Source organism: Bos grunniens, chromosome 5 (assembly GCF_055505025.1).
Source record: "Bos grunniens cultivar Pamir isolate PY7600 chromosome 5, Bosgru_T2T1.0, whole genome shotgun sequence".
In the NCBI taxonomy this organism is placed as follows: domain Eukaryota; kingdom Metazoa; phylum Chordata; class Mammalia; order Artiodactyla; family Bovidae; genus Bos; species Bos grunniens.
The window spans coordinates 36430512-36454492 of NC_141169.1; the positions used below are offsets into that span (position 1 = coordinate 36430512).

At 38.2% G+C, this 23981-nt stretch overlaps 1 protein-coding gene across 5 annotated transcripts in view; it reads left to right on the forward strand.

The window, feature by feature from the left end:
* Positions 1-23981, forward strand: part of NELL2 (neural EGFL like 2) — a 507676-nt gene that overhangs the window by 345201 nt on the left and 138494 nt on the right. For all 5 annotated transcript variants that reach the window (XM_086399811.1, XM_086399808.1, XM_086399809.1 and 2 more), the window contains one exon: positions 671-796. In XM_086399811.1, the coding sequence (XP_086255937.1) occupies positions 671-796 (126 nt within the window). The remainder of the gene's footprint in view (positions 1-670; positions 797-23981) is intronic.

The following is a 23981-nucleotide window of genomic DNA, read 5'->3' on the forward strand; positions in this document are numbered from 1 at the left end:
GCATTAATAGTTTCTTCAGACACATTAAGCAATACCAAGAAAACAATACTTAGAATATGAATTACTATGAAAGTTCTTCAATATGTTATCTTATTTTGCTGTTTTACAGCTTCTTATTTATATCAGGCTCTACACTGTAATTTCATCTCTGTTCAACACTTACTGGGATAGCTATATCTCTAATAAACTACATGTTGTTGGTTTCATATCTTTAAGTGAAGATTTTCAAGTTCTGGTGTTTATTGAATATTTTATTTACCTCTTTCAGGGCCTCCCCAAGTGTACAGAATAGCCAGTGAATCAAAAAATAATATATGGTATGCTCAGTGATTGAAGCTTCTAAGACCCTAAGGCAGCCCAGTCTCTGTGTTCTGATTCATTTTATCATTCTATCTAGGTAGATGAATGGGCTGGATATTTTGAAATATATTTTAGAATGATGCAAGTTAGAATAAAAAGATATATTTTAAACTCCAACAAGAGCTGTTAGGAAAAAATAGTATAGTTTTTGTCATTTCAACATCAAAGGTTTCTATTAAAAGAGATACTTTGACTACATTTTAAAAATTCTTCTCAATTAGTGACTTTTGCCCTCTCCCCACCAAAGAAAATTGTAGAAAAACTGTAATATTGGCCATGGTTGACCTCTTGCCCTGCTTTTTCTTCACAGACATTGATGAGTGTGCCGAAGGGCGCCATTACTGTCGTGAGAACACGATGTGTGTCAACACCCCGGGGTCCTTCATGTGCATCTGCAAAACTGGATACATCAGAATCGATGATTATTCATGCACAGGTAAACAGTGGCTATTTGTGAAATAAATTACCTCTATGCATTAAATTTACTTTTAAAAGTTTCTTCTAACTCAAGTATTTGGAGAAGCATGCCGTAAATACCCACTTACAACAAAACAAGTCATAAGTAAAAGCATATCTTCTTGATTTGATAGTTAATTCTGAATCTGTTCTAAGGAAATAACTATCTCCTTGCTCTGGATAAGAAATTCCTATTAGAAATATAAAGATAAACTGAAGAATAAAGTCAGTAATATATAATTGTATACTTAAATAATATTTATTAGTTCAGTTCAGTTCAGTTCAGTCACTCAGTCGTGTTCGACCCTTTGCGACCCCATGAATTGCAGCACGCCAGGCCTCCCTGTCCATCACCAACTCCCGGAGTTCACTCAGACTCACGTCCATCAAGTCAGTGATGCCATCCAGCCATTTCATCCTCTGTCGTCCCCTTCTCCTCCTGCCCCCAATCCCTCCCAGCATCAGAGTCTTTTCCAATGAGACAACTCTTCACATGAGGTGGCCAAAGTACTGGAGTTTCAGCTTTAGCATCAGTCCTTCCAAAGAAATCCCAGGGCTGATCTCCTTCAGAATGGACTGGTTGGATCTCCTTGCAGTCCAAGGGACTCTCAAGAGTCTTCTCCAGCACCACAGTTCAAAAGCATCAATTCTTCAGCACTCAGCTTTCTTCACAGTCCAACTCTCACATCCATGTGTGACTACTGGGAAAACCATAGCCTTGACTAGACGGACCTTTGTTGGCAAAGTAATGTCTCTGCTTTTAAATATGCTATCTAGGTTGGTCATAACTTTTCTTCCAATGAGTAAGCGTCTTTTAATTTCATGGCTGCAGTCACCATCTGCAGTGATTTTGAGCCCAAGAAAATAAAGTCTGACACTGTTTCTACTGTTTCCCCATCTATTTCCAATGAAGTGATGGGACCAGATGCCATGATCCTCGTTTTCTGAATCTTGAGCTTTAAGCCAACTTTTTCACTCTCCTTTTTCATTTTCGTCAAGAGGCTTTTTAGTTCCTCTTCACTTTCTGCCATAAGGGTGGTGTCATCTGCATATCTGAGGTTATTGATATTTCTCCCGGCAATCTTAATTCCAGCTTGTGTTTCTTCCAGCCCAGCATTTCTCATAATGTACTCTGCATATAAGTTAAATAAACAGGGTGACAATATACAGCCTTGATGTACTCCTTTTCCTATTTGGAACCAGTCTGTTGTTCCATGTCCAGTTCTAACTGTTGCTTCCTGAACTGCATATAGGTTTCTCAAGAGGCAGGTCAGGTGGTCTGGTATTCCCATCTCTTTCAGAATTTTCCACAGTTTATTGTGATCCACACAGTCAAAGGCTTTGGCATAGTCAATAAAGCAGAAATAGACATTTTCCTGGAACTCTCTTGCTTTTTCTATGATCCAGCGGATGTTGACAGTTTGATCTCTGGTTCCTCTGCCTTTTCTAAAACCAGCTTGAACATGTGGAAGTTCACGGTTCATGGTTCTCCTGGCTTGGAGAATTTTGATCATTACTAGCGTGTGAGATACTCAACACTAATTTGAATTCTATGGCAAATCTGAAAAACAGCCCTTAAATAATATTTTCTGTACATGACAGTCACCTTTTAATAGAGAAATGATGACATAAATAATGTGATGTTTTCAGAAATAGATACTTGGTGTGCTAGGAAAAGGGAAAAACTTCATTCCTCTGGGAAGTGTGGTCGAGTACCTGCCTCAGAGAAGTTTTGCTTATGTTTGTGTCATGAAATATCACTCCCATCAGTACCATCCAGAGACCTGCTCAGTGGTATCTTGAGTGTTAGTAGTGTCTAAAGTCGGTCCTGGAATACAATAATTTATTCCCGTTATAGTCTATAGAATATGAAAGAAAACTGTGCTAGCAGAGTAGCTTGCAGAATATGGGGATTAAAGAAATGTGGGTGTGAAATATGACATTCTTTTGGCTTTTTTAAATAGAAGAAGCATATATATATTTATATATATGTGTGTGTGTACACACACACACACATATATATATATATTTACACACACACACCATATTCTAGAAAAATGTAGAATCATAAAGCTGGAGAGCACTTAAAGTGTTATCTTGTCATTTTCACTCTACCTCCAACTTATAATTTTTATCAGGTGGATGTATAAACAATACTGAGAAGTTTCCAGGGAAGGACTCTATAATACTTCCTGGAAAAAATACAAAATCTATAATAAAAATGTTGCCTTTGTTAATGTGTATTCTTCCAAGTCTTCATTATTGTGATAATACTGCATACTCCAGATCTTTCTTGACTTAACAATGTGGTTATGTCTGCATGAACCCACCATAAATTGAAAATTTCTTAAGTTGATAATGTACTTAATGCATCTAAGCTTTCAAACATCACAGCTTAGCCTAGTCTACCTTAAATGTGTTCAGGACACTTACATTATACTACAGGTGTGAATTTTCATTCAACTAACACAAAGCCTGTTTTATAATAAAATGTTGACTATCTCATGTAATTTATTGAATACTATGATGAAAGTGAAAAGCAGCATGGTTGTAAATGTATCGGTTGTTTACATCGGCTCTCTACTGCTGCTCAGAATCACAGAAGTATCATGCTGCATATAGCTAGCCTGGGAAAAGATCAAATTCAGAAGTTTATTTACTACTGAATGTGTATCATTTTTACACCACCATGAGGTCAAAAAAATCATTTATTGAACCATTGAAAGTGAGGACCGTCTATACTTGGTATCCTGTTTATTAGTTAGTGCACAGGGAAGGTCCTTCCTCTAAATTCAAGTATAGTATCTATAAAACAGAACGATGAAAATAAATTGTAATGGGAAGTGCCTTCTTAATCTATGAAGAATAACCAAAGATACTCTGAAGATAGAAAATAGCAAAACCAATACAATATTGTAAAGTTAAAAAATAAAATAAAAAAAAATAAACACACACACACACACAAAAGAATTGCCAATGGATTTACAGATTCTTGCTTTTTTGTTAGTTCATCCTAGGCATTTCCACAATATGGGAACAATTCTGCACTTTCTCTTTATAAAAAAATATCATCACACTGAGTGGCAAAGTATCCTGATGGAGTACTACAGAGATATTTTTCAACATAAAAAAGGGAATATAAAAGAACAAGTCTTAATAAATATATGAAGAATAAAATAAACAGTTTGCTATACTTTGTAATATCAGTAAGTCTGAGTTTCAATGTAATGAATAACAAAACTTTCTAAGATAAAACTATTCAGAGAGTGATATTTCAAGATGTGCTCATTAAAAATCAGTGTTAGCAATTTTCAAGAAGTCTGCTAATTTTTTGTCATTAGAGACTTAAAAAGCTTTGTACATTTTTGTATTTCCTAGTGATTCTTTTTGTTTTTCTCACAATCTTAAAAACTGTTAGAGATAAGTAAGGAAGAATACACAGCACAAAATTTGACATAGTGTTGAATGAGGAGTGTTTCTTCGGGGAGGGTATTTTCAAGAGGTTCATTTCCATCCTGAGCCTCTCTGTTGGCTGTAAATCCTAGGGCTAGTTCAGCTGTCATCCCTTACAGAGCATCTCCTTCTTTGGCTCTAACTCTCCCAGTATATTTTCTTTCCAAATAAAATCCCACATTACTGTTTTTTGTTTTTTTTTTTGACTACTTAGGGAGAATTTCCCTTAAGATTTCAAAGCATCTAATAATAATGGGATCGCAAAGAGTCGGACACGACTGAGCGACTGAACTGAATGATAAAAATGAACTGTTCCTTTGTTGGGATACCAAGAAAAGTTGAAATCATCTTAGGAAAAGCTATCAAGGCCATGATTTTTTGCCTAAGGAACCAGAGGTAGGGATTTCATGATCTGGCAGATGCTAGAATGTGTTTCTTTATTGATGCACCAGCATTTCCAACAAGCTATTTCTATGCTTCCATCTAAAAGAGACTTTCTTGCCTCTGAAATTTCTATCTACTATGAGTAAGAATCCCATGGACAGAGGAGCCTTGCAGTCTGCAGTCCATGGGGTCACAAGAGTCGGACACGACTTAGTGACTAAACCACCACCACATGAGAAGGTCTGCAAATTTGAGAATTTACATCCATACATAAAAGTTAGATTTTCTTGGGAATATGGGTGAATTTTATTTTGTCCTCCAGAGTCAGATGATCTTTGGCAAAACATTTTATGCTTTACCATGCGGGGTCAGCACATATTTAGGGTTCCTGTAAAGGAGTGCATTTTAAAATTCTCCCTCTGTGAATCTTTTCCTCCAGCCTTTCATATTAGCATCTGTACAAAAGGCTTGAAGAAATGACTCCTCTCTGATGTGGGTTTGCCTCATGGCTGAAAGCATCACAGCTGTACTTTTTCAAGAGCTCTCATAAGACCAGAGTAGGACTTTGTTTCTCTGAGAACATTAGGGTTTATTTTCTCTGAATATTAGAAACAGACATTCACGTACTTGCAGAAGTAGGCCTTCCAGAATAAATGTCAAGACACCACTGCAGAGCTCTTCTCTGATGTTGTGACTGAGCTCTTGAAGTTCTGAATTTGTTTTGCTTCTCTATCCACTCTTTTCTAGTGAAGAGCACCCTGCCATAGCATGACAAGTGACACTGTCAACACTGTACCCAGCAGACACTCAAACGTGCTTACCCTATCCGAAAATAAATCATAGACATTCTAATTTAAAGAAAAATCCAAGGCAATATGCGTCACTTTAGAGTCAAGGGCTTTGATCAATGAAAGAAGCCTTTTTTGTTTTTATAACCCTAAGTTCTGGCATAGAAATTATGTATAATACAGAGTATTCACCTTCCATAGTTGGTAGAATTGCACATTGTTTTTTTTTTTTTTTCCTGTCACTTTCAGATAATATGAGTTAGAGTTTCCTCATGATGAGATTTTAGAGATGGAAAAATTCTTGAGGATAATCTAGTCCTATCTCCTAACTTCCATAAATGAGGAAATTGTGGCTCAGAGAGATTAATTGCCTTCCTTTGGTCATGCAGTTAGTGGAAGGCAAAAGGGGGGGTCAGAGATAAGACTTCTTACTCTTAGTTCTTATGTTGTTCACCTATTGTGAACAATTCTATTTGTTCAATTTGTAACCACACGAAAACAAGTAAGGAGAAAAGATTCATATTTTATCTACAATTGCATGATTTAATTTATAATGTTCAGTAGCTAAACTGTCTTTCTATAGATTGTTTCACTTCATTAAGTTCAACTCTAAAAGGAATTTTTCCCCTACAGATCTTATAGTAATGATCAGAAGTCAAGAGAAGAAATAGAAATTGTCACTTTCTGGGCCTCTGACTGTTTTGCAGTTTCATTGATGACTCAGTTGCACCATTTGCACACTTTATATTCTTAATAAAGTGTTGATGCCGCACTTTAAAATGCTTGTAAACTCATAAATTTTCCTTCCAGTGAGGGTTTTTTTCATGGTTAATACTTCATAGTCTCTGTCCTCATGTTCCTTTCTATTCTGGAGAAAAACATGGGTCTACCTACAAGAAAAGAGAAAGTAAAGAAGGGAGGAAGAAAAGGAGGGAGGAAAGAGGAAGGGAGGGAAGAAGGAAAGAAGGAGAAAAAAAAAAGAGGGAAGGGAAGGAAAAGGGTTTGGTTTGTACAAGCTGAGATGTTAGCAGTCCATTCTTTAATCTCTCTGATTATAAAAATAACTTAATTTTTATGCATAACAAAGTGTCTTGATTATCTCAACTAAGAGTTGGTGATCAACAGGGCAGCCTGGCGTGCTACAGTCCATGGGGTTGCAAAGAGTCGGACACGACTGAGCGACTGAACTGAACTGAATGCCTTTCTTGGTTCACTCGCATAAGCATTGATTAAATTGGAGACATCTTTCTGAATCTTATTAGCCCCCCTTTTTTTTCCTTTAAACTTTTAATTTTCTATTGGGATATATCCAATTGACAATGTTGTGGTAGTTTCAAGTGAATAGCGAAGGGATTCAGCCTTACATACACATGTATCCATTCTCCTCCAAACCCCTCTCCCATCCAGACTGGCACATAACATTGAATAGAGTTCAATGTGCTATACAATAGATCCTCATTGGTTATCCATTTTGAATATAGCAGTGTAGACAGTTCTTCTTGACACTAGTCTTGTGTAGTGGACAAAGAATAAGATAGTTCTGGTAATATAGATGGGGGTCACAGATTTTGGAATTATCAAAGGATAAAAATATCCTGAAGGAAAAGGTTTATTTCAGATTTTCATGATTTATATCTCTCTGCTTTGAGTATTCGGAGAAGGCAATGGCAACCCACTCCAGTACTCTTGCCTGGAAAATCCCATGGACAGAGGAGCCTGGTAGGCTGCAGTCCATGGGGTCACGAAGAGTCGGACATGACTGAGCAACTTCACTTTCACTTTTCACTTTCATGCATTGGAGAAGGAAATGGCAACCCACTCCGGTGTTCTTGCCTGGAGAATCCCAGGGGCGGTGGAGCCTGGTGGGCTGCCGTCTATGTGGTTGCACAGAGTCGGACACGACTGAAGCGACTTAGCAGCAGCAGCAGCAGCTTTGAGTATTATAATGAAAAAATGGAGTTCTCATTCTTCTTTATGTTGATGAGCTTGTAAGCTTCCCACTCTTGTGTAGTTTTTTAGAGTGGGAGCAGGAATGGGGAGGGTAGACCATGCTACCACTGACGAATGGAAAAGATCCTGCCCAACTTGGGGAGAAAATCGATCCCTTAGGGCAGTGGTATCCAAAAAGGATGATTTTGCCTTCCTGCCTCTCAGAGATTATTTGACAGTGTGTGGATGTGTTGATGGTTACCACAGCTGTGCGAAAGGAGGATACTACTGGCATCTGACAGGTAGAAGCCAAAGACATGCTAAACATCCTATAGTATTATTACACTAACTAACCTCTTTGAGGAAATTCTTATTTTTCTGGAACCCTTTCAACAGGGAGCTTTTTCTATGGTTATATTCCAACTAAGTCACTCATCTTTATCCTGCACAGGACATCCAGTATAAGACAGCTCCCCATAACAAAGAATTATATGACCCAAAATGTCCATGGTGCCAAGGTTGAGAAATTAGGGTCACCTCGTCAAAAATGTAGCATGTACACTTTCTTTTTAATTTCCCTCTTCCTCTGCTGTTTTTTTTTTAGACCTTACATAGAGAGCCCTTCGCTCAGTTCTTATGGTACCCAGTATCCTTTTATTGGCCTTTTGCCACAAAAGGGGCCCCTTCTTGATAAGTCCAGCTCTCTCCCAAGTTCTTTTCTCTCTTTCTCTTATCAAAAACCTGTTCTTAAGCCTCACAGACATAGAAGGCAGACTAATGTTGCCAATGGGAAAGGGAGTTGGAGAAGGGATGGACTGGGAGTTTAGGGTTAGCAGATGCAAACTGTTAGCAGATGGATAAGCAACAAGGTCCTACTATATAACACAGGGAACTATATTCAATATCCTGTGATAAACCATAAAGGAAACGAATCTGAAAAGGAATATATATATATAATTTATATATATCTGTGTGTATGTGATGTGTGTGTGTGGGTGTAACTGAATCACTTTGCTGTAGAGCAGAAATCAATATAGTATTGTAAATCAACTATACTTCAATAATAAACATTAAAAAAACCAAAAAAACTGTTCTTAGCTTAACCTAGGGGAATGTGGCAGAGGGGTTTCTTCAGATCAGATCAGTCGCTCAGTCATGTCCGACTCTTTGCGACCCCATGAATTGCAGCATGCCAGGCCTCCCTGTCCATCACCAACTCCCGGAGTTCACTGAGACTCACGTCCATTGAGTCAGTGATGCCATCCAGCCATCTCATCCTCTGTTGTCCCCTTCTCCTCTTGCCCCCAATCCCTCCCAGCATCAGAGTCTTTTCCAATGAGTCAACTCTTTGCATGAGGTGGCCAAAGTACTGGAGTTTCAGCTTTTGCATCATTCTTTCCAAAGAAATCCCAGGACTGATCTCCTTTAGAATGGACTGGTTGGATCTCCTTGCAGTCCAAGGGACTCTCAAGAGTCTTCTCCAACACCACAGTTCAAAAGCATCAATTCTTCGGTGCTCAGCCTTCCTCACAATCCAACTCTCACATCCATACGTGACCACAGGAAAAACCATAGCCTTGACTAGACGAACCTTTGTTGGCAAAGTAATGTCTCTGCTTTTGAATATGCTATCTAAGTTGGTCATAACTTTCCTTCCAAGGAGTAAGCATCTTTTAATTTCATGGCTGCAGTCACCATCTGCAGTGATTTTGGAGCCCAGAAAAATAAAGTCTGACACTGTTTCCACTGTTTCCCCATCTATTTCCCATGAAGTGATGGGACCGGGTGCCATGATCTTCGTTTTCTGGATGTTGAGCTTTAAGCCAACTTTTTCACTCTCCACTTTCACCTTCATCAAGAGGCTTTTGAGTTCCTCTTCACTTTCTGCCATAAGGGTGGTGTCATCTGCATATCTGAGGTTATTGAGATTTCTCCCGGCAAAATTCCAGCTTGTGTTTCTTCCAGTCCAGCATTTCTCATGATGTACTCTGCATATAAGTTAAATAAACAGGGTGACAATATACAGCCTTGACATACTCCTTTGCCTATTTGGAACCAGTCTGTTGGTCCATGTCCAGTTCTAACTGTTGCTTCCTGACCTGCATACAAATTTCTCAAGAGGTAGATCAGGTGGTCTGGTATTCCCATCTCTTGCGGGTTTCTTAGGGCCCCTCAAATGGCACTATCCTGCTGCCTCCCCACTGTGCACTGACCCTAACTGCCTCCATTGTTCCAGAGCTACTAATTCTGGCTTTGGTCCTTGTCACATATCACAGAAAGTTCATAAAGTGTCTAAGCACAAGAAATTCTACTGGATACTTGATTTTTGTTGTTAAATACAGAGCCTCCTCTGGTGTTCCCCAAAGAGTTTTACTTCTTAAAGTACTTAACTCTTTATAGCATTGAATACTCCTAGTGCTTACATTTTATGATCTCATTATTGCGGTTATGTCTTTTTCTCTAACATGGCCCATACTGACTTCTTAAAAAATCATTACCATCCTTTTCAGGTTTTATTACTGTTGATTTTCTAACATTTTCAAGAGTTTTGGATGCTATTTGACATACACAGAAGGTTACAGAGGATTTACTACTAAGCAACCAAAGCAAAGATTTTAAGTCTGCTGTAACCCATGCATGCCCCTTCCGCAAATAGTTGTCTCTTTTGTGTGTGTTTGTTTGAATCCCCTATTAATTAATGCTAGAAAAGGTAATTTCCTTAAAGTGCTTAGAGAGGTAAAACACCACATAATATTATTCTTTTTTATCCTGCAGTCTTCCAAAAAGAATTTAAATTGAAGCTGATAATTTATTTTATGGATCTACAATAATTTTTTTTATCATCTGCTTTAATATGGCTCTCAGTGGATTTATCAAAATCACAAGTACAGAAGAAAACAGATAATTCATTGTGTGTGTAGCATGATAATTACTGGTATATAAATTGTGAAGGAAGTACAAGTATTGTGGACAATGGCAGAGAGGATAGGAGGCCAGGAGAAGCACAGATCAGAGACAACAATGGTAAAGAACAGGAAGTAAAAATATGCGTTATCAGCACTCACAAAAATCCTAAATAAAGTAATTTTAATTATAAAAGGCCTTGGCTCTTTAGTAAAATACCTAGCACAGAAGAAATCTTTAATGAAGTTAGCTACTATCGTTGTTGTTGTTGCTATTGTGATTAGAGAAGTGATCCTCTTGAGGAAATGTCTTATTTCCCTAGGACTTTTTCAACGGGGCACTTCTCTTTGGTTATTTTTCAATAGAATTATTTTTGTTATTATTATAAACAGATAGATTTGCTGGAGCAATAGATTCAATGTATTTTTATTTATTCAACTGACTTATTATGTACCTAGGAATGGGAGCTTAAAAAAGAAAAGAGAAACCTTGGTATAACTGAATAGCACTCTCTCTGGAAGTTAGAAAAGCTCCTTCCATAGGAGGATTTTTTGTACTTCCTAAGATCAGGGAGGTCCCTCAGATTGTTCTTGAGAATGAATGCTAGATGGGGATACCCAGGGGCTAGATAGCTGCATCCAGGCCTTACTGTGGATACTAATCTGCCCAAAGTAGAAATATGGTCTGTGGAGAATTAGTGAGTCTGGTCAGTTCTCAGGCAGGGCAGATTTTATGAGCCTGGATGCTTCCATGTGGATTTCTTTTCTAAAGACACACAATCAATGATCAGACAATCCTACCATCTGGCCACTAGTTGCCATGACTATTGGGAAAGACTTTTGCGTTTTTATGAGCAGTCATTCCAAATTTTCCTTTTCTGGAATCAACATTACAAAATATGATACAATTGTGGTATATTTCATTAAACATGAAAAATAAGATTTGGGGTTTTAAATTTAAAAATACAGCCTCTAATGCTAATAGCTGCCTCTTTCATCTCCTACAGTTCCTTATATATTCTTATGCTGTATAGTTAAATTATTGAGTAATTTGAAAATCTAAACATGATTACAAAATCGAATTAAAATACCAAGCCTCAGGACTCAAAGAATTAATAATGAAAAGCAGTTTTTTAAGCAAACATAATCAAGAAAACTTCTCTAGAAGAATGTGTACTGTGGTTACCAGGAAGGGTTAATGTTTAGAAAACTTCAGACCACATTTGGAAAACTTACAGAGAACAGAAGTGAGACACGTCTGCACAGTGAGTGTGGAGGCCAAGGCAATGTGCTTATCTCTCTTCTGAAACACATATGTGCATGCATACAATTAGCAGTCAGCTCAAAATGGAACAGGCTCAAAGGCTCAGGGAGCTGAACTGCCTTTTTCAAGATGAAAAGCTTGGAAAAGGAGTCTGTGCTATCTGAATCTGTCAGTGAGTGGGGGTTGCACACCAGCACCAATATCGTGGTTTCCAGGCTTGTCAGAGCCTTTATGCAGCATCTCAGCCCAGCCATCGTATCCATGTATGGCCTCCAGCCCGGCTGTGGTTTGATCAGAGAGCACACCCAGTGGTGTGCGTCCGCACAAGCTTGCCTCTGTGCAAGGTCATCCGAGCACTGAAGTGATGGGAGCTGCCTCATTAAGCAGACTCACTGGCTTTGACTTGGTTGGTAAACCCTAATTCACCTTTGTCCTAAATGGATTATTATTTGAGTTTTAGTATGAGATTTTTATGTGTAAAGCACAGAGCTGAAAACTCAGAGGGGAATACAAAGATTATACATGCCAGGAGTGGAAGAATAGTGGTGTCTTAGCAACAGACAACCTGTGGGGGACAGGATTATTGAAATTGAGGTTTAAGAGATGCCTTTCACATCCTTGCTTGATTGTTGGCTTTGGCACTCTAGCCAGAATGGAAGTGTGGCCTTCCTTCTGCCTCTTCACTGCATGCTCCGTGGAACAGAGTTCACCTGGCTCTGCTGCTGATCTAGTCTTGCAGTGGCTGTGTATCCTCCTGGTGACACATCCTGTGTTCCCCTTTTCTCCTCAGGCCACGGCGCCTTTGCAGTATCACGTTCAGGTCACGGGTTTGGACTCGGAGAGTGAGCTTCTTCTCTCAAATCCGGACCTCTTCTCTCCTGTGTGCCTCTGCCGGGTAACAGCAGAGCCTCACTCACTGGATGATACTTTCACTAGTCTATCTGTTGCCACCTATTTCAGTGATTGTTAGCTTTCTTTAGATAACTTCTGATACCACATAGAGGCTTTCTTTGCTTAAACTAAATTCTGTCAGAGGGACTAACATTGTTATTAGTTATCTACTGTTGCATAAGAAACAACCTCCAAGTTTAACAGCTTAAAATAGCCCACATTTATTGTCTTACAGTTGGTGGGTTAGGTATCTGGGCATAGAATAGCTGGATTCTTTTTTTCGGGTCTTTCACATGGCTACAATCAAGGTGTGCACCAGGGCTGGGGAAGGGTTTTTCTCTAACCTTACCTTTGTAGTTGGGGGATTCAGTTCCTTCCTGGCTGTTGACCATTAGTTTCCCTCGGTTCCTTGCCATAGGGCCCTTTCCAACATGGCGGCTTGTTTCATCAAAACCAGTCAGAGAAAGAACCTGCTGGTAGGACAGAATCAACACCTTTTGTGACCCAACCAAAGAAATGACATCATATGACTTTTACTAAAGTGTATTGATTAGAAGCAAATCACTGAGATCCAGCTCATTCTAAAGAGGGAAATTACACAAAACCATGTGTATCACGAGATGGAGATCAGTGGAAACTCTCTTAAAGGCTGCCTACTGCAGACATTAAATGTTATCAATAGTTAACTAACCCACTTCAGCTCTCCAGGTAGAAAAATAAGAGTCATGAATGAAGAGTAAAATGTGTTGTGTTATAACTGTGTGTGAATGATTGTGAAAAACTCAAGATGTCAAACATTTCTTTCACTTTTCTTGGCAACAGAGTTTTGATCTGGGTGCATAGTAGGGTCCAGTTTAATAGAAGGAGATGGTGTAAATGAATCATTACTGTACTTTGTGGTATATTCTATAACAAAGGGAAGCGCAGAGAGCTGTGGCCAGCTCAGCAGGGCCAGTGAGTAGTCCGGTTTAAGCCTGGTTTGGGGCAGGCATCACCAGGTGACATTTTAAATTGAGGTTTTTAAGGATGAACAGACATTTCAGGAGAGTGAAAGAAGGAATTTCAGGAAGAAGGAAGAGTAAGTACAAAAGTATAGGTTGTTTATAATGGCAAGTTTAGTATGAATGGAATTGTTAGTGATAAAGCCAGCAAACTCTGGAAATTCTAAGACACATTTTATAGTTTCTAAAACATTTCACTCAGCCTCTGTACCTTCTAATTGAGATGTGCACATTGAAGCATCGGTATTTTACTTTGTGTTTGTTTTATGTTATTTTTCTTTTCTGCTGTGAAAATGATTATTAAATTGATGATACTTCTAACAATCAATGCAGAGCTAGAATCAAGGTGATAGGATATTTCATTTCAAAGAAGACAGAATGCTTTGTCAGGATTCTTGGAACTCCATGAAAGCATATTTTCAGTGTGGTCTGATGAGAGCTGAATTTAGAATTTTTTTAGAACAAAATCATAACCATTGAGTCACTACCTGAGGCATTTTTATACAATAGATTTGAGCATACATATCCCTTAAATGTTAGGAAATGCAACAACAACAAGGAAAAAGACAGGAAATGGCTAAGTGTTCCACAGAGCTTCTCTCTTTAGTTGGTCCAAAGCAAATCTTAATCTTCTCTCTAGCCTCCTCATCTCCACAAATATTTTAAGGTATTTTAGTATGGATACTAGCTCATCCAGATTTCTTGGATCTGAGTCTTGGTTCTGCTGTCTGCTAGCTGTGATCTTGAGCAATGTACCTAACCTCTAGGCTTCATTTTCTTCATATTTAAAATGGGGTGATGTTGCATACCTTACACGTTGTTTTTAGAACCAAATGAGGTGAAGCATACAAAATCATCAGTATAACAGCCGAAACATAGGAAGCATTTAGAAGTGATAGTTATCTTTGTTCCTAGTTGTGGTAAACAGAATAATGTCCCTCCAAAGATGTCCACATCCTCATCCTGAGAACCTTTAAATATGTTCATTTACATGGCAAGAAGGATTTTGCATATCTGATTAAGGTTAAAGGCCTTGAAATGAGGAGATCATCCTGGATCACCTGGGTAATTTCAATCTAATCACACTAGTGCTTAAAAGACAAGAGTTTTGCCTGGCTATTGTCAGTAGATGTGTCTATGGAAGGATGGTCAGAGACTTGTAACATTACTGGCTATGAACATGAAGTGGGTCAGGAGCTGGGAAACACCTGGAGGAAAAAATGAACAGAGCTTCCAAAAAAGAATGCAGCCCTCTAGACATGTTGATTGTAGTCTGGTCGGACTCATGACCTATAGAACTATAATATAATGAATTATGTCATTTCAAGTTGAGAGTTGAGAGTTTGTTATGGTGATAATAGAAAACTAACATATTATTATTAACTCACACTGTTGAATTGTCCAAAACTATATTTAAAAATGATTCTCAGTTCCCATCTCTTTTCTAATTGTTGAGCAGTAATTCAATTACAGTAATTCTGGAGCAAGTCTGGTGTTTATGGAGAGAGTTAGGAACATAGTCTGTTACACAGAGGGGATCCAGTTCATATTTATCCCTGAATTCCTCACTTTAATGATTGAGTTGCTTTTTTCATATTCAGTTTCTGGTGTAAAAGTTCAGGGTGCCCCTTATTTTAAAAGACATTTTTCTAATCTAATTCTAAAGAACACAAACACATGTACAAACACACAGAATTATGCAGAAAAATCAAACCAATCAATCTTAAAGAAAATCAGTCCTGAATATTCATTGAAAGGACTGATGCTGAAGCTAAAGCTCTAATACTTTGGTCACCTGATGCAAAGAACTGACTCCTTAGAAAAGACCCTGATGCTAGGAAAGATTGAAGGCAGGAGGAGAAGGGAGCGACAGAGGATGAGATGGTTGGATGGCATCACCCATCACCGATGCTATGGACACGAGTTTGAGCAAGCTTTGGGAGTTGGTGATGGACAGGGAGGCCTGGCGTGCTGCAGTCCATGGGGTCACAAACAGTCACACATGACTGAGCGACCAAACTGAGCTGAGGCTATACATTTACCCAAACACAGTAAATCCAATGATAATATAGTACATTTCTTTTCTGCCTACTTTTTAAAAGATTATTAACTTCATAATATGAAGAAAGTTGGCAGATAATAATTTTGAAAGTACTATTTTTAAAGTACATGTATAGACTTAGTTGTTGGGGGATTGCTGCTGCCACAGATCTTTGGAATGGAATGCAGGGTGGTTGAGAATGACCTTTATATTCAGGAAGGCTCCACGCCAGCAAGACTATATCTGAGTCACAAATCAGTGACCAGAATTGGCTCTCAGGTTTGATATATTTGGCTTTGGGGACATTTTAATGATTCAACATTTAAACAGTCAGATGATTTCATTATGAAAATCAGGAATTCCAGCCAGATTTTCAGATGGTTCTCCATTAATTTTGGGTCTGTGTCACTGCACCTCAATTATCAAATGCAGCTGCCTAGTAGCAGCAACCCTCTTAGGAGGAGAGGGTTTCCCCATTCATTCAAAGTCCTCATTTCCCACTCACTGAGACTCAGCAGTTCCAGTAAGAAAACTGATGTCTGAATATCAGAATTCCTATAGCCAGGCTGCCTCATCCATTTACTTTACCATGAATTAGAGTATTTTTAGTTTGCAGCCTATGATTTACAGTATTAAAGTGATCATAAGTATGGTCATTTTAAGCCATTGAGATTTTAATATAGAAATAATGTCAAAGGTTTGGTTTTTTTATGAGTCATGTTCCTGCCAAATCCATAAATCACATTGACATAAACCTCAGGAAAACCATCAGACACTTCAATAAATTTTGAATTCATCTATATTGGTTTTCCTTGTGAAATTAAATAACCTTAAATACTTCATTGGCAGAACTGATGCTGAAGCTGAAACTCCAATACTTTGCCACCTCATGCGAAAGTTGACTCATTGGAAAAGACCCTGATGCTGGGAGGGATTAGGGGCAGGAGGAGAAGGGGACGACAGAGGATGAGATGGCTGGATGGCATCACTGACTCTATGGGCATGAGTCTGAGTGAACTCCAGGAGTTGGTGATGGACAGGGAGGCCTGGCGTGCTGTGATTCATGGGGTCGCAAAGAGTCGGACACGACTGAGCGACTGAATTGAACTAAACTGAAATAGTCATGTCACATGCAGAATATGTATGCCATTCTAGTGTAGTATCAAATAGTTGGCCAATTTTTAAAACTCCTAAAAATTGAGTTCATTACAAAGTTTATACAGAACAAATTGTTTAGAACAAAAAAACATAAAATTTGGTGATAAACTGGAAAAGAGCCATGGAAGTGAAACTGATGTGAATAATGTTGTTTTCTAATGGCCAGTTTATTCTTTGATGATGTAATATTTTTCAAAAAGGGGTAGCAGTCAGTGGCTTGTAAGGAGATAATAAGATGTTGCATAGAATGTAACTATCTAAGGGAATATAAAACCTAGATTCAGTTTGCAGGATTTCACTCTGAATTAATCAGTGAAAGATGCTATTACCAGTTGCAAGTCCTCTGCTAGAGGAGCTGGGCCAGGGTCTTTTGGCATTAGCTTAGCTGATATTAATGATGCTTTTGATTTTGTTTGCCTTCTGTTTATACACATAACAAGTCCTGTATTAGCCCTCCTTTAGCAGTAAAGCCTTCCACATTTCTGTGCAGAACCTGAGCCCGATGATAAACAGCTAAGAGCGAAGGGGCAGAGAGCCCTGTAGGGCTGTCTACCAGTTGTCCTCGTGGCCACAGGCAACTCTCAGCCTTTCTGCATCTCAGTTTTCTGTCAGCAAACGGGGTGGGGGGCGGGGGGAATATGATTTGTGTGTATGTAGTCAACGCTCTTAGGTGCAAGTAATAGAAAAAACTCTGGCTCTCTTAACCTTAAAGGGATTTCCTGGAAACGTTTGTACAGCCTGAGAAGCAGTCTGTAAAATGTGCAGAGACCAAGGCATTACTGGAGGCTTCAAAGCTCTAATGGTTTTCTCAGGAAGGGGCAATTGTAAGATGTTGTTACCCATTGCTAGGGGACCACTACAGGATACGGAGTGAGAATGCACAGCACTGAAAGGTAAAGCTAACTCTCTCGCTGCTTCCAGACATCTACGTTCCAAATTCCTGGGCAGAAGCAGGTGGTTGTTTTAGTGTGTGTCACATGGCCATGTATTTGCCAAGTGGCAGGAGGTTGGCTGGGGTGGAAGGAAGCCTTCTTTTGGTTTCCATGGTGAGAGAGATGCTCTGACTCACACAGAAGATGATGTCTTCAAAACAGACAAACAGTTGAGATGCTGGATGGGTGAAGAGTGGGGTCAGGAATGGAGAGGACAGGAGAGACAGACAGGGAGAGGAATCTATGTTGTCCTCACTTCTTAATCTTCCCAGCTGAGGTGGGTTCTATGGTAAGACTATATGTAAAAGAAGGTTGAAAACCTTTCAAAGCATTACAAAGTTATAACATGGTCTGGTTATTGTTATTATTCCCACTGTCACGATCTCAGTTCAAATCTTCATTGTTTTTCACCTGGACATTTTCAGTATTCTCCTGGCTAACTCACTGTCTGTAGTATTTTGCCTCTTTACTATGACTCAACTCTTGTCAACCCCTTTGTCTTCCTATCCAGTGCAGTCATTTCCTCTTCTAGAAACGTCAATGAAAGTAACACAGGCACAGCTTAGCAAAGCATATATGTCCACCTATATCCATGTATATGTCCACCTCTATCCTTCTACAAGCCACAGGCTTCTCCTGTTTTGCAAAACGACTATAGAACTTGATAAGGTACCAAACTACAATGCAAAACTTGATAAGGTACAAATCTGTAATACAAATTCTGATGTAACTGGCTCCAGCCCCATTCTCCACCTGGATGAACCAAAGGTCTTAGGTTTTTAGAGGGTTGGGAGGAGGAAAGGAAGTAGGACGTCACTTACATGATCATCTGAGACTTTAATATTTCAATTCAAAGCATATTTAACCTTGCCAGGATTCAACAGAGAGCATGCTCCAAAGCCTTCCAGCAGGAGAAGGCTTTCAGGCTCCCAACACACGTCAATCTCTGAGTCTAGGCATATAGCCGTCCCTGTCTGCTCATGTGCAATTCTCTGTCACAGTAGGGTTGTATCCAATCATAGCGACCCATGTCACACAATTCCCTGCTCCTTCTAGTCTAAGCCAAGAAAACTGACCCACTAAATGCTAAAAACCAGAAGTAGCAACACCTGTCCGCTCCCCTTCCAGCCACACAATGCATCACACAGTAACTGGGCAACCGACTAAAAATAGTGTTTCCATTAACCTTGTAGCATTGCTACCTTTGTCTTACTCGATTAGACTTTTAGACCCCACTTATCCTATTATGGTAGGTTTTATCGTACCATTCTCCAAGAATGTCTTTGCTGATACGGTTTTTATGGGCCAAAATAGCTTTCTTCCTTTTTCTTACTGAGATGCTGCTCACCTTTTCTGAGTCAGTGAACATGGCCTCACTTGTATGAAGTTTCTTTGAGTCTTCTCATTAGAAAGTGAGTTAATTTAGCAGCTAATGGCATAAAGTTCAAGTGGATTTAGTATTTACCTTCTTAGTCAGAGTATGACATGTTAATAGATTTCTTCATCTGCATTTCTACAGCTCTTAATTCAATCTGTTTACTTTTGTGATTAGTTGTTTATACATTTGTCTTCCCCATTAAATTATATATGTTATTTGAAGACAGGCTTTATGTCTTTTTCATCTCCATGCTCACAGAGTAAAACTTAGTGAATTTAATAAATGTTTCTTGAATCAATTAATTAAAGTTGATATCTGTATAATAATGAGAGGAAGGAAGTAACAGGTGAAGCATTCACATAATCAGTGCATTTTAGGGTTTTCAAAAGTAGTTTTATCAAAAGAATTCAAGAATAGGTCTTAGAGCTAAATAGCATTTCTGTGAAATGTATGGCTATTATCTTGTGACTGCTTCCCACATACTGTATATTTAATCGACATAATCTTAGGCTGGAGATATCCCTGTTCATAGGTGAGAAGAGAGATTGAGTAACTTGCTCAAGTTCTCATTTATTATAAGTGGAGGAACTCTAGTCAAATAAGGAAAGAAAGCACATTTGGCCACTCTCTCCTCTTCGTTCATCATTTTAAGGAAAGCAAAACTACCCCTAGAGTATAAGCCAAACGTGTATTGGTAAACTTTGGTCTGAGTCTCACTGTGCTCAAGTTCACGTCTGTTAGGTTTTGTATCAGAGCTAGTCCCAGATGGCATGGTATAGGAGACCATCTACCTACTCCTTGGCGTTTTCCTCAATGTCTGGTTTCTAATAGCCTCACATTCCTTCTAGTGGATTTAGAATGGATGCAAGCTATCACACTTTTTTATGTCTTTTCTAGCAGAACTCATAAAGCCAGGCATTCATTAAATAGCTAATTATTGAGCACTTATACATAAGACATTCTGCTTGTAATAACAGAGCTAATGTTTGTGTTCACTATATGCTGGGCACAATGGTAAACTCCTCAGTATATACATTTTCTCATCTAATCTTATTAGCTATCTTTTAGGTTAACACTGTTATCATCTCTGTTTTACATATTAATAAATTGAAGCTAAAGAAGTTTATGTAACTTACAAATTTATCATAAATTTGTAGGTTTTTAAGTGATAGGGCCACTCAGGAAAGCTAAAAGTATGTCCCAGTAGTATTTTGACCTATGGATCAAAATAGCTGCATGGATCAAGAGTAATTTTAAGCCGCCATTCATTCAACTTTTCATTATTCAACTTTTTTCTGACTTCTTTCCTTAAGTTGGATTCTTCACTTTATATTCAACAGTTAGTGTAGTACTGTACACAAGCATCACTCTTGAGTCAGATCCCTAGGTCTGAATTCTGATTATTCAGCTTAACCTTCAGCAAGTTACTTAACTCTCAGTGCCTCTGTTTCCTCTTCTATAAAGTGGGAATGAAAATAATAATACTTATACTCAGTGTGATGGGTTAATATATATTTACCCATATATATATATGTGTGTGTGTGTATATGTATGTATAATATATAAGGTATTTACAGCAGTGCCTCACTTGTGTTTTTATAATATTTATTAACTGCAATTTGGAAGATATATGCTTTTTCTTTGGATTATAAAAATATAAATAATACCTATACCCTTGAGAACTTTATAGTCTACCAGAGGAGGTAGAAATACATCCATTTAACCAGTTAATGAAAATGAATAAAAGACAAAATTAATTACTAAAAAAAGTTATAGGCAATGTGCTATGGCCATTTGCTTGTACAAAATTATAAGAATGGATGAAAAATGAGGGATAAAAAGAAATGAGGAAAAATACATTAAGTAGGAATTAGGAAGTGAGGGGTGTGTGAAAGGACTGATCATTTAATAGCTGGGAAACTCAACGATTATTCTATCTCCTTGAGACTTTTTCTCTCTTAATAAAATGGAGAAATTATACCCACCTTATAAAGATACTGAAAAGACTAATGGTATTAATGTTTAAGTGACTACAAGAATGGCTGTAAAATAACATACGGCTTGCCTGGAAATTCCCATGGATGGAGGAGCCAGGTAGGCTACAGTCCATGGGGTCGTGAAGAGTCGGACACGACTTAGCGACTTCCCTTTCACTTTTCACTTTCATGCATTGGAGAAGGAAATGGCAACCCACTCCAGTGTTCTTGCCTGGAGAATCCCAGGGACGGGGGAGCCTGGTGGGCTTCCGTCTATGGGGTCGCATAGAGTCGGACACGACTGAAGTGACTTAGCAGCAGCAACCAGATAATATGAAATTTATCCTATTATTTAACTATAAAAGAGATTATTATACCCAAGGAGAAATTCGGAATTCAGAATTAGAAAACATTTCTTTCCTAGTCTAACTCATTTTTGCCTCAGCCAACACCTATTTGTATAGCTGTAGGCATCTAGGCCGCCATGATTCCTTGCTCACTGTCTACATCCAGTTCATCTACATGTCTTTTGTTTTTGCTTTCAGAATAAAACTCAAATCTGCACCCTTGTCTTTATCTGGCTCCCAGTATATAAGTCCAAGCTGCCCTATTGTTGTCACCACCATATTGGTTTTCCATGTTTGTTCTTACTATTTCCAACCTATTCTGTGCACAGCAGTCAGAGCAATAATTTAAAAGCAAAAATTGAACCACGTTATACCCTTGCTTATTGCCTTCAGTGCCTTCAGTGGCCCCTCTTTACAAATCTGTGATGCAGTTTCTCCTTTCCTCTCCTCTTTAGTCTTATTCGATTCTGCCTTGCTTCTCATGTCTGGTCTCATTGGCCTCTTATTTCCTGGAAGAAATCCCAGACCTAGCTCTTCTTCAGAGATTTCTTGTATTTTGTCCCTTTTATTTGGAACACTTTCCTTCCCTTTCCTCTTGCTCAGTTCTTTTCTTTATCCTTTAGATTTTAATGTTATTACCTTCCTTGTCTATTTTATATAATTAGCCTCTTCCGCATTCCCTGTGATTCTCAATCATGTCACCTATATTTCCTTCAAAAACTAGTATCACACACAAACCTTTCTATGTGTTTTTCTTACTTATGGCCTCTTTTTCTCCAGCTCCTGTTAGCTCCACAAAGGCAAGGAAAATGTTGCTTCTGCTTTGTTCCTCATTGGATACCCAGAATAGTTCCTGGGAAGTACTTGATGACTGAATACCAGTAGACATTTGGATTTGTTAATTCATTCAACAAATATGTGTAGATTACTACCAAGAGCATCAAAGCACATCATATCACAGTTTTATGATATAAAAAAATATTGTATTAGGGAATGTGGAATATTGTGTATGTATATACTTTATTGGAGAAGGCAACGGCAACCCACTCCAATACTCTTGCCTGGAGAATCCCATGGATGGAAGAACCTGGTGGGCTACAGTCCATGGGGTCTCGAAGAGTCGGACGTGACTGAACAGCTTCACTCTCGCTTTTCATTTTCATGCACCGGAGAAGGAAATGGCAACCCACTCCAGTATTCTTGCCTGGAGGATCCCAGGGTCGGAGGAGCCTGGTGGGCTGCCATCTATGGGGTTGCACAGAGTTGGACACGACTGAAGCGATTTAGCAGCAGCAGCAGCAGCAGCAGCAGCATATACTTTACCTCATCTAGTATAGCATGTCTGCAGAGTGTTAGTGCCTTTGGAAGACTGACAATCAAATACTTCACCAGGAACCTGAGACTGCATTAAATTAAGACTTTTTCTCCTTTGTCACACCCGGTTATCGTACTTCTCTGATTCTATTTGAGGAAAAGTTTGAGGTACACTTCTAAAATACTAGCAGATGGTTGCCATGGCTCTTTTTTTTTTTTTTTTTTTTTGCTTTCTAAGTTACATTGCATAGAATTTATCTCAGATGTATTATACAAAATGAAACTCAGTTACATGCCACACAGTGAGCTCATCTCTGTCAGTTTTGCTAGTCCCTTACTCATGTTTATTGCTAAACCAAGCCTATTTTTGTCTATATTTTTTCTTCTACTGCAATATAATGACCTGAATGTGTTATTCCAAGCTTATCCCAGCAGAGGAATAGAATGACATTGTTAATCTCTTTGCACTGGTTTCTGTGTTCAGTCTATCAATAGCTAAATCTTTTTGTTAACAGTAGTAAGTATAAATTTGAGGCACTTTCAACAGAAATGTTCTTGTATTATTATTCCTTTCTAGTTTATCTTATCCTGTCAAACATCTCCCTAGTTCTATTAGATTTTCCCTGGAGATTTCATTGATACTGTTCCAAGTAGAAACTCTTACCCATGTTTCTAGTCTTTTTTTTTTTTTTTTAAGTCTTGTAAGTATTTTTCAAGTATAGTATTTTCTTTTTAATTTTGTAAAATCTTGTATGTACATAGTAGAACAAGTCCATCAAAATAAATTAGGTTAATATTTATCAATAGAAGTCCTATTGAAATTCAAGGAAAAACAAACACATGTGTTTTTAAAAGTTCAACATTGTTGAATTTAAATATGCCACATTTATGTGAAACCCTAAATTTTTCTTTCATATTGCTATGTGTTTTATTTTATATATGCTTTATTTTCTTTTTGATACAGAAATATTAGATGTGCCCAGTAAAAATACTCAGAAAAGCCCCAAAAAGGAGGAAGGAAATTAAAATCCTCCACTATCCCATAACCTATTAGTATTTTAAAAATAGTTCTTTATCTATGCATGCAATGCACATATCTTTTAAAATTAGATCAGAATCATATTATAATATTATTTTTAATCTTTTAAAATGATTAATTGGTATGAATATTTTCTCATATCAATAATATTTCACAACATTATTTATAATGGTTGTTTAGCATTCTATAAAATAGATACACTCTAATTTATTTAGTCAGTCATATATGTTTGAAATTTTAAGGACTTACCAAATTTTCATTGTTAAAGATAACACATGGGGTGGGTTTTCTTTCTAAGCCTCTTTGATGATTTCCTTAGGATACATTTCTATGAGGAAAACCATCAGGCCTAGGTTTTGCACATTTT